The 15709-nt window shown below is 46.8% G+C and overlaps 1 protein-coding gene across 1 annotated transcript; it reads left to right on the top strand.

Moving 5' to 3' along the window:
• Positions 1–9182: 9182 nt before the first annotated feature.
• LOC125942848 (uncharacterized) lies at positions 9183–15276 on the top strand. Its single transcript, XM_049661093.1, has 2 exons — positions 9183–9420; positions 15092–15276. Exons 1-2 carry the CDS (start codon positions 9183–9185, stop codon positions 15274–15276), a joined length of 423 nt encoding a protein of 140 aa, XP_049517050.1.
• Positions 15277–15709: the final 433 nt, after the last annotated feature.

Below are 15709 nucleotides of genomic sequence, written 5' to 3'. Positions count from 1 at the left end.
AGCCGCCTGCACCAGAGAGGACAGCAGCAGGCATACGCAGGGACATGAAACTTGCCATGGAGCTGCAGACTCCAGTCAATGGACTGAAAGGGCCATCAGCTTTCTGGCCTTTGCAGTACCTGGACCTTGTCGAGTGCTACACTGTGGAGTACATGCATTGTGTGTTACTTGGGGTGACCAGGCAGTTCACGGAGTATGGTTCGATTCCTCTCACTGCCATGAAAAGTTCTACATAGGTCAGTATTCTGTTGTTTTGGCAGTTTCTTGATCTTGCAACTAATGTGCATGTGAAGCTTATTTGCTGTGCATATTGATTGAGTGGGCTGTTCGATTTTTCACTTCTGGCTATTATCAGACTGCCAGAGCATCAACTAGCCCAAGAAACTACTTTGTAACGAACCAGACATGCATTTTCCTGGATTGTTGTGCACACTGAATTCAGGAGCACATGTGTTTACAGCGTAAGCTGTTATGGGCTCATTCCAACAGGCGCTTTCGGTGGCTATAGTGTGTTTTTTATAAAAGTAAGCAAAAGTGAGCTCAGCTGACTTTTATTTACTTCTAGCTTTACCTTCTAAAGCCAATTTTGCTTTGCACGATGGTTTCATACAAGAAACAGCAAAAATATCGCTTTGCGTGAACCGCATACAACGCACTCAAACATGCTGCGTTGTCTTGCAGGTTATTCATTCTTGTTTCACCCATTGCTCTGCTTTTAGCCTAGATTTTTTAGCGGTTCACAGACTGTGTTGAGTGCATTCGAGCGCCAACTACAGCCCCAGCTTTTTCAGCTTGTGTACCAGAGTCACCACGAGCGTTAACTTTCTGAAATCGAAGCTTAAGCAGCTTGTCACAATTGTTTACACATATATAAAGGTATCCTGTGGCCAGCCTGCTTTTCCAGTTTTGTAAAATTATGGTCATTTCCTTAACCATTAAAGCTGGCGGTCAGCGTTTATCCTTGAGAAAGACCTGGAGCAATCAATTTTGAATGTAGGACCATTTTCATGAGATTTCACGTAGTACCGGATATGTCTGACAGCGTATGTAGTGTTGTGCAAAAATAAATGGTGGGACTGCGCGCAACCTGTGTTGATCATACAGAACATTGCAGAAGTGATGTATTCTCTAGTGCAACCATTTAATAATATCACTTGAGCTCTTTGGCAATAATAATGAGATATCTTCAAGTGGGTAGTGCATAAATGACCAAACTGCTGATCACACTGGCCGCTGCTATTCAAGCAGCGGGTTTACATTTTTACTGGCCAGTTGTACTAGCATTTGATTTTACAACCGTTCGGGCATCTTCAGGTTGTCTTGGGATCCCAATTTTTGTGACAGTGATGCTTATTCCTATCAGGGCCACAACTAGCTAGCTGCTGTCTGGCTGCCAGTGGGCTGTCCAAACCTAAAATTGAAGAGGCCCACTGGCTTACAGACATTCATTCCAGAAATGTACATGATGTGAACTGTATGAAATGGTCTTGCAGGACGACCAAGCACCCTGAATTTCCTGAACCGGCGCCTGAAGGGCATTCAACCGCCACATCATATTACACGCCTGCCTCGCTCAATCCAGGAAAGGCACTTTTGGAAGGCCCATGAGTGGCGAAATTGGCTTCTGTACTACTGCCTACCGTGCTGCCAAAATACTCTGCCATCACCCTACATGAAGCACTTCGCAATTCTTTCCGAGGCCATTTTTCTGCTTCTTCAAGAGCAACTCTCACCTCCGGCCATTGCCCAAGCAGGTGAGGAGAAATTTTGTGTATCCTAATCAAGCAGTTTTCACACATGCATTTGTACTCAGTAGGGTTATTTGAAAAACTGTACATTGATTGTACAAAAAAATAACAACATGCATTTTTGTATTCAAGGAGCTGTGACATAGTTGTCCTATATTATCACTTTATCATTGAAACTGAGAGTAAAGGGCCCATAATGGACATGCACCCAAAAAATTCGTCTTTTAAGCGTGCATTCTAATAGAAATTTCACCTTAAAGTGACAGCCCCTGAACATCTCCCACTGACAGTGACTGCCATTTTGATATCTACTGTGTGACATCAGGAAATGTGGAGGAGGAAGAAGTGGTTTTGAACAGAGGGAGACCACAGTAACTGTCTTGCACATTGGGCGACACCTCAACTGCATTTTAGAGGAAGGGAATGAGGAAGGAAAGAGAAGCACAGTAGAGAGAGGAATAAAGCAAGGGCGGCGCATGCATGGCCAGCTCGGCAGCGACAAACATCCAGATGGGAATACTTGGTTTGTAATTAAGGTGGTTCTGTGAATCATAGGGGGTGCATGCTGCTGTGCCGTATTCTTTGAAACAGTGTGATACCACAATGGATGAATTGCTGTGCATGCTCTGGTACCTAACGGCACCGCTGGCACCGCTGGCTGTGATGGCTCCTGGAGTTCGGCCTCTTATGCACTGAACTCCACATCTGTTGCAGCACTGTTGCAAATATATGCTGAGCACAACAGAACATGTATCAAATTTGTTTTTGTTTTCATATTGTTCTCGACTTTTAAGTGTTGTAGAGCCTTAGAACTAATAATTTGCCTGGCTGCTTTTGAAACATGACAGAAATGCAGGTCAATGAAGGGCATGGGGGCTGTTGTCACTAAGTACATAATGATCATAATGCATACATAGGTTCATTTTCATAAACAGTACTTTTTCATAAGTAGTTGTGTATAGTATTGAATTTAAACATGGGATGTCTTTTTATTTCAGATAACCTTCTTCGACGTTTCGTCAACCGAGCTGCGGCATTGTACAGTGATAGGTGCATGACATTCAACGTGCATCAAATCCTGCACTTAGCACGGGCTGCCCGCAACTTTGGCCCACTGTGGGCTCATTCAGCATTTGGGTTTGAGAGTGGGAATGGCCAGCTTGTCAAGTTAGTTACAGCAGCAAATGGTGTGCCTGAACAAATCCTGGAGCGTGTGATTCTCTCCCAGGAGTTGAAGCTGTTGCTTTGTTCAACAGCAATACCGTTGACAACTAAGCAGTTGTGCCATGATTTCCTGCACTATCCAAATGTAGAAAAGGCTCAGCACATACAAGGTGCTTGCATGTTTGGTGCACCCAAGGATGTGCCTGTGGTGTTGCCTGCAGAAAGAGATTGTCTGAAGATAGCCCTGAACCATGTACCTCATGTACAAGAACATTTTCTATTTTTGTATCGGGGAACGATATTTCATAGCAGGGAATACAAAAGAAGCAGCAAAAGTGATAGCAGCATTTTCGAGTCAGATGGTGGCGAGTTTTTATTGTTAAAAGAATTTTCGAAGTTGTTGATGACAGGTTTCCAAGCAATGGCGAAGTTCTTTTGCTTTGCCGAAAAGTTGTCTGTGAGGATCCTGAAGTCGGTATGCCAAGTCACATAATGCCATGCTTTTTTTCTTTGCAATACCCGCTCGTAGCTCTCAAACTCAGCAGTGTTTCAAAGCCCTGTATTTTGATATCATTTAGTGATGACGAGAAATTTGTGTGTAAAGTCCCCAACCTCATTGAACGGGACTAATTCACATGTTTTCGTGATGGTGCATTAGGTCTTTACGAAAAGGCACCTTGTTAGCATTTTATACAATTTTTTTACTAATAGATGTATATTATGCATTTGATTGCCATTCTTAAGGTACTAGATTTGTGAACTGTAATGCACTCGGCACTGCAACGAGTTCTGTGCATACTGTGAACTGTGTGTGTGCTAGCTGTGTTATGTCCAAAGCAAGCAGCAGCAAGCCCAGAAACATGTCCTAGCAAACTCAACGTCAGGGTTTTTCTTGAGCGACTTGAAAAGCTTTTCTTTATAGCAGCACTGTCCAACTTTCCTCATATAGAATCCAAGGTGTAAAACTGCACCTGTATGTGCAGCCTTGCTGTTTCCAACTTCGCAATTGCGTTTGGTAGAAATCCATACTGCTCAATGCTGTAAAGCCTCCTGGAAAGGGTATCACTGGTCACACTTCCTTGAAGTGCTTTCGCGACAGCATTTGTCAGCTTCATCTTTTTTTTCGCAGGCTTTCTGCCTCGTACATTGCTGCTTGTAAGAACGTGCCCAGTGCGTTACCACAGGCTCAGGAGGCAAGAGAAGGTTTGCTGTAGAGACAGATATTGTAGGAAAGATATTGCTTCACTGAAGCAAACACATTTACGGTTGGGTGCATATTGTGAACCTTCTCAAATGCAAAGAAGAGTGTGAGGAATGCAAGTGAAATGCTTGAAATTTCAAAACATGCATTTTAGATTTTGGAATGCAGCTTTTATATATGAAACTTGGTTGTTATGGCAATCGTTCTTTCGTACGGGCAGCTGGTTTCTTCCACAAAGCTAACACAGAGGACTGAAGGTTGGGAACAGCATCTATCGAGTGGATACACCAAGCATGGTGGTCACAAAGTGGTGGCAGGGATAAATTGTTTCATCCATTTGAAAATGCATGGCCGAGACACCTGCATGTGCGCGAATGTGGTCAACGTTTTTCTTGTAAATTACTTCAAGTCGTGTCAGGACAGTTTTGTCGAAACCACTTAAAGGTGACCTTCTTAATGGCTGAGTAACCAAGCTTGGTAAATGGAATATTTGCAGACACAAGGGCCTTCACAAGATCATTGTTGAATTCGCACTGGCGATGTTCTGTCTTTGGAAAAGCATCTTGAAGGTCGTCCCTTCTTCCTGAATTTGCTGCTTCTGTATTTTTGCTTTTATCAAGTTACATAGCCTCATACTCCTGAATATTGTTTCTACCATACCATTCCTTGTTGAGGTGATTTATATGCTTCAAGCAATAACCGCACCTGACCGAGAGTCTGTTGTTTGTTCCAATGCCTTCGTCCTTTCATTCCTTCAAATGCCATTTTAGAGATGTCATCGCTGGTTTTGCCCATGCAGATGCAAACTGCTTCTCACTAGCCATGCCATGAATGAAAGAAAATGAGGTGTGAGTGAAACAAAGAATACAGTATCAGGCGAATAACCATAATGTGACGAATAAGTGGTTGCTAGCTACTTGAGGTGACTTCGCCCTCTGCTTGCGAGCGCCACGGACCGCGCACGACAGCAGAACTTGGCCGAGATGTTCACAACAGCGTATGGTACCCCTGCTCGATGTTATTTCTCCAAGCAGGAGGGATGGTTCAGGGCCCCTTTAAACAGTGTTTTAACAAGTGCACCTAATAGTCTGATTAACCCCTTAACCGTTTTATTATTTTGACAATTTCTATGCCTAAACTGCTTATTAAAAAAATTTTGATTTTGAATACTTTCCTTCTAATATTTGACTTTATAATTGCTCATGATAAAGGAGGCCAGTTATCTGCTGGTATTGAATAAAAAAACAGCAGAAGCTCAGTTCGGGAAGCTTTATCAAGTTGTCAGGCAATGTTATATTGAATGCCGTACCATGCATTCGTGAGGACACTTCATGGGGATGTCATTCATGTCGATGCGCCATTAATGACGTGCACTGGCAATAGTGTCTTCTGGGTAGTCTTCCTCAGCTGATGAACTGCTAATTTCGTAGTCATCGCTTTCGCTTCCAGAAACGAAGCGAACTTCCGTTTCTGAATTATTATCGTGCGAAGAGCTAGATCATGGGGCAAGGCTTCTTTTTCGTGATGACAGACCTCCAATGTATGCGTCGTTTCCACAGGACGGCATTTTTTGAAGCACGAGTTGTGCCGCAAATAAATGTGAAAGGGAGGTTGAACAAAAAAGAAATTACCTGCGCAGTGCTGCCATTTGCGAAGCGCCACACCAGCTAGCCCGCCAACGAGCGTGTCTTGTTCAAAACACTCAAAAGGAGGTAATGTCGCCTGCAGACGAGCTCGCCCAAGACAGTTTTGGGACAGTTCGGCAAAGACGAGCTGGGCTCGTTTGAAACGTACGGTTCAGGGGTTAAACATGATTTCGGTCAAACATGTTATTGATGCATCTGAACAGTTTATGTGAACTTGCTAGGGGTGTATTTTATATGTAAATGTTGGTATAAATCAGAAAATGAGCCATTGCACATTTCAAGCGTCTATTTTCACTGTAGGGATTATCTGTTGCATCATGCGTACAAAGCACACAGCAACATACAGATCCCATTCAATGAATGAACCTGTATTCACTCGAACACATTCTTAACTGTCTGCTGATGGTTGTTCTTGTACGCGGGGCTTGTCATAATGCTGATGGCATCTTGGAAGCCGCAACAGTTTCACTCCTTATGGGTGAAACTGTTGCAAATGTCCTCTAGTTCTTTAGAACCTTCGTAAGGGCAGATCTGGGGCATCTGTGGGCACTACAGGTGCTTTGATCTTCTGCAGGTCTCTCTGGTGTAGGATGCTCTGCCGCTTCTGGTTTTTCAACTTCAGTTATTGGCGTGGATGGTGGTTTGTTCATCTCCTGTCGCTTGTAAATGTGAGTTTGCACGTGATTTGCATGTTGCCTTCAACCCCCTGCTCAATCGCTACTGTTGACATTCGTGCTCTCTTGGTTGACTTCACAATTCCAGGCGCCCGTTTGGGTTGTCGGGCTCTGCACTGGCAGTCCAGCAGATGTTGGATTTCTTTGCATGTGAATGCATGCATGAGAGCTTAATTAAGCTCTCCATTGCATTCTTGGTTCTCATTTGGTGGACGGCAGTTCTTTGTTCTAATCAGAAAACTCAGTAACATATATCTTACAGGGATTAGCCACCTTTGACTATACACTTGTGACAGTATCAGCAAACAAAACTGCGCCAAACCAAAGCTTACCAATAGCTTAACAAAACCGCATTGGTAAGTTATTGCCAGATACCATCTTCGCTCCATCTTTTACTGTGCACACATCCCTCTCAACCAGGCCATTTGATTGAGGGTGATAAGGTATTGTAGCGGGATGTCTGATGTTGTTTCCCTTCATAAAATCTTGAGAAACTGGGGCAGTGAATTGTTGTGAATTGCAGTGCAAGGTAAACCAAACTACGTACGTAAGGACTTGTCACATTGCTTCAGCAGTTGTGGCGTGCATTATTGTCTGAATTCACAACATTTAATTCAGCATCTATTATGATAAGCAACATGCTTCCTTAATTGAACCTGCGCAGTCTATGAAGAGTCATGGCCATTTATCTCCAGTTCCTGGACATATATTTGGTGCCTGTGCTGGTGACATTGTGCTGGCTTGTGTGCATATATATGTCACACAGCCCCATATGAATCATTCAATGGCAGTCTATTCCTGGGTACGAGAGCAATGTTCAGGCTAAGTTCTTTGTTGCCGCCATGTGCCGGAGTGTACGTGCTCATCCAAGACGTGTGGTACACGTGACATATTGCTGCTGCCAGCACTGGTAGTCGGCTCCAGCCTACCAAGTCACGACACATGGACATTTCGATTTTCTTAATGAAAATATGGCCAATTTGTTCGTCTTGCTTTTCCATATATTAAGGTCAGCCATACTGGATCCAGCTCTTGACCTTAAACAAGTCGTCGTCCACCAGCATCAAACCCACCAATTCTTTAGTGCTGGGGGGACAGCTTTCTAAAACTTGCGTGTAGAGTGCATGCTTCAGTGCTGCACTCGTGTCATCGGTGTCTGGGTGTGGAAAGGGCAAACATCTGCATCTGTTATTTTATATGTAAATGTTGGTGTAAATCACAAAATGAGCCATTGCACAACGTTTCAAGCATGTATTTTCACTGTAGTGATTTTCTTTTGCATCATGGGTACAAAGCTTACAGCAGCATACAGTACTCCACTCAACGAATGAACATTTATTCACTCTAACAAATTTTTAATCGTCTGCTGAGGGTCGTTCTCCATGCGGCTCGTCCGTATGCCAGCGGTTCACTGGAAGACGTAGCAAATGCATTCTTTTCATGGTTTCCTTCATCAATTCATTCTCTTGAATCACTTCTTTTCCCTGGGCTTCTGTTTTTATGACTTCAGAGATGGTACATGCAGTTGCGTGTTACTAAGAATAATGCCTCTATTTCCTTTCAACAGAATACTGGTAATATTACCAGTATTCTAGTTATCGTGTAGTTATTATTAACTAGACGACCATGAAATATTTTGTTGTTTCTCAATGTGCATTGTAATATGAAGAGATGAATACTGAAGATATTCAGTATAGTGCCTTTTAATGTGAACTACATGTCGACATGGTGTGTTTCAAATGTGATTTCATATATTACACTTCTCAAAGTTCCCTCTGATGGTTTTCCAGTATTACAGCTTCTCCTCACTTTTTTCTTTGGAGACGATGGCGTGCCTCATAATCAGAACTGGTTTCGGCACGTGAAAACCCCACAAAGAAAGACCTTGTAGACAAAGAACCTTGTCCTAAGCCAAGCTTTCTGTGTGCAGGTAATATGAAGTTTCACATTTTGAAAAGCTAATTATCACAGAATGGAGCTTTTTGATCGTCTTGGATGAAATGTCGCATTTTGTTTGCATATCAGGTGTTGATTTTTGTGATATATGTACTGCACAGTTTTGTCAATATATGCCAAACATTTACACCCTGCAACAATTTTAATTTTGTTTGTAATGTAGATGTATCATGATCAAATAGTGCATTTTGTTATCTTTAGATATGTATACTATTGTTGGCACAAATTCATTGTTACCGGCCTGTACTGTGATATTCCTTTGGCCAATTATATATAGCTGTCTGTCAACAGTGATATGTTAATAAATTTTTTTGATCTGTGTATTTACTCAGTGTTTGCTGTCATACCTTCCAAAAACTAGTGCAGAATAAGAATGATGCAACAATACACTTTTGGAATTTTTGACTGGAAATAAACTTGGTTTGTAACTATATGCTTCTCATAAAACCTTACTGTGCACTAGCTGCTATCGCCAATATAAGCTTACTGTATGCTTTAATTGGCTAGCTGTGTAAATAGTTCGCAGACACAGATATTTAAGTGATATGTATCACTTGAACATCTTGTACCATGCAATTGTAACAATTTGTACCATGCAGATATGCATGAAAGCTCTTACAAAGCATAAACAATTGGCAAGTCATCCGCTTGGGGCCAGACATACAGCACAGAAGTGCATACCCGGTACACATGAATCGATCTACAATTAAGGCACAAAGACATGTTTACGAGGCACATTTGGATCCACACGTAGCAAATATGCTTCGATACGTGGCACATATTGAATAGATAGATGGCTCGTAAGAACGTTTGCGTGGCTCCTAAGAAGGGATACGAGGCTCGCAAGAAGGGATACGAGGCTCGCAAGAAGGGATACGAGGCTCGCAAGAAGGGATACGAGGCTCGCAAGAAGGGATACGAGGCTCGCAAGAAGGGATACGAGGCTCGCAAGGACGGATACGAGGCTCGTAAGGACGGATACGAGGCACGTAAGGATGGATGCGAGGCTCGTATGAACGGATACGAGGCACGTAAGAACAGATACGAGGCACGTATAATTTCATACGAGATTTTTCGATAGGGTTTGAACAAGCGAAGAGTCGCCGCATCATCCGCCAGTTCCTTCGGCTACCTAACACCGCCGCCACATCATCATGCGAAGACCCACCGACGCCTGTACAGGCTACAGTGTCACAAGATGTCACGTGTATTGTCCGCCGCGAACTCGAAGTTCTAGCTCCTACGGCCGTTCTTCCAGACGTTCAGTCAGCCAACCTGCCCACGGTGTCACTCATATATACAAGCAGTCATCCGCCAGGAGTTCGCGAACATGGGATTATCATCGGGCGTCTGTTCTATCCGTACATCCGGACGTAGCCCTGCAGATGTCACCCAAAACCAGGTCTACCCTTCGCGCTACAGAAACCCGGCTGACTGGAGGACGGCAGACGACCGACCCATATGTTTCAACTGCTCTCGCGTTGGACACATTGCCCGTCACTGCCGCAGTAGCTGGTCGTCGCCTTCAAACTGGAGCACTGGATCTTGGCGTCGTCCTGGAGGCAACGTTCGACGGTTTTCCCCTCGCTCTGATCCCCATGCTTCCGATGCTTCCGATGCTGCCGTTCCACACTCCAGGTTTAGCCGCTCACCGTCCCCACAAGGCCGTCGATCTCGATCGCCACGACTATACCATCGTCCCCTGCACGGCCTGGCACCTACGCTCCGGAAAACTAAGCCGTGCAGCTCCCGGAGGTGACGCTGCATCCGTGACCCGATATACAAATCCTCTGTTGACTGTACCTACGCGCCGAAACCTTCTGGACATTGAAGTGGACGCCGTCACCGTTACGGCCCTCATAGACACCGGAGCACAGATTTAAATAATGCTCTCCGTACTCAGCTCTCCGTACTCAGCTACGCAAAGTGATTACGCCCGCAATTCAATGCACAGTACGAGTCGCTGACTGCAGCTCGTCTGCCGTTCTTGGTATATGCACCGCCCGAGTGGGCATTGCTGGCCATCAGACCATTGGTTCGTTTGCCGTGCTTGCGCAGTGTCCCCACGATGTGATCCTAGGTCTAGATTCTCTCGACGCACTCAGCTCTTATCGACTGCTCCACAGGTGTCCTTCAACTGGAACTCCCTGTTGACGCCCACGTACTATCGGACACTCCCAGCCGCTTATGTTCTGTCGAGTTCCTCCACCTGCCACCGCAAACCTCCACGTACGTCCCATTAAGTCCATCTCCTCCTGTGTGCGATGGTGAAAACGTTGTTTCCCCGATTCTCGACGTGGTCCTGATGCACTCTGTCGTTCTCCCGCACACTGTGGTTACCGTAGGCGACAACAAAACCTGCCTGTCGCTTTTGAACTTTGGTCTTTCTACCCACGTGCTACCTGCTGGTATCGCGCTTGCCACCGGGTCGTCGTTGCAGGAATGCGCGATTTCTGTGTTAGCCGTCGACGGCCCTCGAAATGTTTCCGGCTCTCTCACAGCCAGCTCGTCGCTATGTGCCAATTTCGAGAAAATGATATCAGCCGACCTCCCGCATACGCAAGCAGAATATCTTCGCCGGGTCTTGCTGTCGTATTCCGATATGTTTAATCTCGAAAATCGCCCTTTAGGCCAGACAGCAGTTGTTCAGCACTCCATTCACACCGGTGATGCTCAACCGGTTCACCGGCGCCTTATCGCGTTTCCGCTGCGGAACGCGCCATAATCCAAAAGAAAGTCGATAAAATGCTGGCCAAGAACATCATCGAACCGTCCTCGAGTCCTTGGGCCGCTCCTGTTGTGCTGGTCAAGAAAAAGGACAACACCTGGCGATCTTGTGTTGATTATCGACCCCTCAACAAGATCACGAAAAAGGACGTATATCCCTTGCCCCGTATCGACGACGCACTCGACTGTCTTCACTGCGCCCAATATTTCTCGTCTATTGACCTTCGCTCAGGTTACTGGCAGATTGCTGTTGACCCACTGGACCGCGAAAAAACCGCATTCGTAACTCCCGATGGCCTCTATCACTTTAAAGTAATGCCTTTCAGCCTTTGCAATGCGCCGGCCACATTCGAGCGCATGATGGATTCGCTTCTTCGTGGCTTGAAATGGTCAACCTGCTTGTGCTACCTTGACGATGTCATTGTTTTTTCGCTAACATTTGACAGCCATCTTCAGCGCCTCTCCGCCATTCTCGAGGTATTCCGCAATGCCGGTCTCCAACTCAACGCCTCAAAATGCCGTTTCGGACGCCGTGAAATAACCGTACTTGGCCATCTCGTCAACGCGACAGGTGTCCAGCCCGATGCTCAAAAAGTTCGCGCCGTGAAGCATTTTCCTGTACCTTGTTCGGCTAAAGACGTACGCTGTTTTATAGGCTTGTACTCCTGTTTCCGACGCTTTATTCGTAATTTCGCCGGCATTGCACGTCCCCTTACTGCGCTCCTCAAGAAAGACGTTGTTTTTACATGGGGCTCACCCCAAGCTGCTGCCTTTTCGGCACTTATAGATACCCTCACGACTTCCCCTATTTTAGCGCATTTTGATCCGACTGCACCGACAGAACTTCGCACAGATGCCAGCGGCCATGGAATCGCTGCCATCCTCGCTCAGCGTCAGAGCGGCCACGACTGTGTTATTGCGTACGCTAGCCGCCTGCTGTCCTCACCGGAGAATTACTCCATCACGGAACGAGAGTGTCTTGCTCTTGTCTGGGCTGTCGCCAAATTTCGTCCCTGACTGTTTGGCCGCACCTTTACCGTCGTAACTGATCATCATGCCCTCTGTTGGCTTTCTTCGCTCAAAGACCCTACAGGCCGCCTTGGTCGTTGGGCTCTGCGCCTCCAAGAATCCTCGTTTTCAGTGGTGCACAAGTCCGGTCAGCTTCATCAAGATGCCGACTGCCGCTCACGGCATCCCGTGAATTTCCCTGACGTCACCGAGCACGACACCGACGCCTGCGTCTTGTCTATCTCAGACCTCATTATTATACGGGACGAACAACGCCGCGACTCGGCTTTACGGTCTATCATCGACCGTCTCAACTCCGCCACACCCGACCCTTCACTCCACTTGTTCTTCCTTCAGGACGGCACCTTATACCGCCATAATATGCATCCTGAGGGCCCTGAACGCCTCCTTGTCGTGCCTGCCCATGTGCGGTCAGATGTCCTTCGCCAGCTTCGCCAGATGTCCTTCGCCACTGCTGGTCACCTTGGTGTCACCCGCACTTATGATCGCGTCAGGCGCCGTTTCTTCTGGCCTGGTCTCTATCGCTCCGTCCAACGATATGTCAATAGCTCCGACAAATGCCAGCGCTGCAAGAGGCTAGCTATGTTACCTGCCGGTGTGCTTCATCCTATAGACATTCCCGCCGAACCGTTCTTTCGTATTGGGCTCGACCTTCTTGGCCCCTTTCCAACCTCGACATCAGGCAACAAGTGGGTCGCCGTCGCGACCGACTACGCGACGCGAAACGCCATTACCCGTGCCCTCCCAACCAGCTGCGCTACGGATATCGCTGACTTTCTCCTTCATGACATCATCCTGCATCATGGTGCTCCTCGACTGCTTCTGACCGATCAAGGCCGATACTTTTTGTCTCGCGTCATCGATGACATCCTTCGTTCCTGCTCTATCCACCACAAGCTCACAACTGCTTATCACCCGCAAACGAATGGACTCACAGAGCGCCTGAACCGAACTCTGACCGATATGCTTTCAATGTACGTCTCCGCCGATCACCGCGATTGGGACGCTACTTTGACGTACGTTACTTTCGTCTACAACTCGTCCCGACATGACACCACTGGCTACTCCCCGTTTTATCTCCTGTATGGACGGGAACCTTCTCTGCCTCTCGATACTTTACTTCCTGTCAGCTCAACCACCACGTACGTTCGCGACGCCATAGCGCGCGCCGACACAGCTCGCCAGATCGCTCTTGAACGGCTCACAGTATCTCAGGCTTCCAAAAAAGCCCTGTATGATAGTCGCCACAGAGACGTTTCTTACTTCCCAGGCGCCCTCATGCTACTGTTGTCTCCGTCCCGCCGCATCGGTCTCTCCGAAAAGCTATTGTCCCGCTACGATGGTCCTTGCAGGGTGCTACGTTAAGTCAGCGACGTTACGTATGAGATCGAGCCAGTCACCGCGCCTGCGCCGTCTACGCCTTCGCCCTCTGCTATCGTGCACGTTGCGAGACTTAAGCCGTACGTAACTGGACCCTCTGGTCCGTCGTAGCAAGCACCGGGTCGGCGCTCTCGCCCCGGGGGGTAGTGCCACGAGACAGTGAAGGGGCTGCTACTGTCGGTCGGACGAAGACGACGGCGACGAAGTAGCCAGAGGCGCGCGACAGCCTTGCATCTGTCGCCGCTGCTTGTCCAAACCTTGTATATAGCAATACGCCCTAAATAAACGTTATCCCCGTAACTATATATACAGGGTGTCCCAGCTATCACGCAGCACGATTTAAAAAAAGAGGAACGGCGTTACGCGAAGCAAACCTAGTGCGTATTGTTTCCAGTACAGTGGAGTAGCCGCGAGTAATTTTTTCGTTACTGAGCTAATTACTAGCTAATTGTACTAATTGTTACTAGCTAATTGTAACTAATTATCTAACTCGAGAAGTACTGTTCTAATTATCAAAGTGTCAATGAGAAAATTGTAGAACAACATGAAAAACTCCCGATACAGCTTTCTGTTTCTCAATACGTGCTACATAAACGTGTTTTTCCGAGTGTGAAAGAAGCCCGCGAATACACGCAGAATTGCCGCGTGACTGGCCGATCTGGCACTTCGCGTGTATTCGCGGGCTTCTTTCACGCTCGGAAAAACACTTTTACGTAGCACGTATTGAGCAACAGAAAGCTATATTGGGAGTTTTTCTTGTTGCTCTACAATTTTCTCATTGGCACTTTGATAATTAGAACTGCACTTATCGAGTTAGATGCTTATTTACAATTGACTAATTAAAGCTCAGTAACGAAAAAATTACTGGCGGCTACTCCACTCTACTGGAAGCAATACACACTAGGTTTGCTTCGCGTAACACCGTTCGTCCTTTTTTAAATCGCGCTGCGTGATAGCTGGGACACCCTGTGTATGTATATATATATATATATATATCGCAGGTTCATATCTAGTGACCACCCGCTTTGGTGTCGTAGTGGCTGTGTCATAGCGCCACTAAGCACCAACGTGTTGGATCGAATCCCGGTCACGGCGGCCGTAATTCGATGGCGGCGAAATGCAAAAACGCCCACGTACGATGCAATAATTGGGTGTAGGGGGGCGTGATGGCACCACCGGCGCAGGCAGACGTTCCTCAGCTCGACTCCTGTTTTTTCTGTTCGTTTTCAGGTGTTCTTCCGCTTATTTGTTGCTACTTTTCACTGAGTGAGTGAATTTTGACCACACGGTGAGCCCACACCACGAAGTCGGTCTTTGTTGGACAAGTTTTGTCCCCTTTTCTTGTGTTTTTTGTGAACTGACCAGCCTAGGCCTATATAGTGTTGCGTCTCGGACAAGGATAACAGGCACGGCGGCGGCCGGCGGCAGCGTCTGCGCCGTGACAGCCTGACGAATCTGAGACGCCCGGCGCGTTTCACTTCGGCTCTCATAAAGACGCCCACTCTGACGACAACCCCGGAAAGCACGGGTCTTCTAACTGCAATGACTTTTCAACTTTATCTGAAGGAAACGACACCATGGACGCGAGCCAGTCTCCACTGCCATCAGAGCTTTTAACGAGCCCGCTGTTCCAAACGCGTCAGCGGTCTCTTTCATCAGAGCCGCTGGACCTCGTTACAACGGAAGGCAGCGAAACACCGTCTACTACCGACGCCAAGTGTCACCGAAAAGACTGCACGCCGAACGGGTGAGTCGGCCCCGCTACACCGTCCTGATCAGGCCGCTAAACAAAGTACATGTGACAGATATTCCGAAGCAGGCGCTCACAGATGCCATTGAACAAAGCGCTCCATCAGCCTTTATTACAGAAATGTCAATCCTACGATTTGACACAATTGGGGCTACACAACACGGCAACAGAACTCTTTGAAGCACAGCGAAACGCCCAAATTAGTCGGCTCTCACTCACAAAGGCGGGCATCGAGATATTACTAGAAGCAGACATACAGCCCCTCTTCATGTCACCAGAGAAGTCGCAACTATGCACAAATGCCAAGAGGTCAATAACCGTTGATGCAATCCCAAGAAACATACACCCGACCCACAACGAATGGCGGAGAAAAGCGAGAGCGAAGGCAATCCTTGGCAACATTAATCGTAACGAAACGCAAGTCCTCTTCGTTG

This window comes from Dermacentor silvarum, chromosome 1, assembly GCF_013339745.2.
Source record: "Dermacentor silvarum isolate Dsil-2018 chromosome 1, BIME_Dsil_1.4, whole genome shotgun sequence".
Lineage (NCBI taxonomy): Eukaryota > Metazoa > Arthropoda > Arachnida > Ixodida > Ixodidae > Dermacentor > Dermacentor silvarum.
The sequence above is the reverse complement of the archived record's forward strand: the minus strand, read 5'-3'. Positions and strand labels throughout refer to the sequence as shown.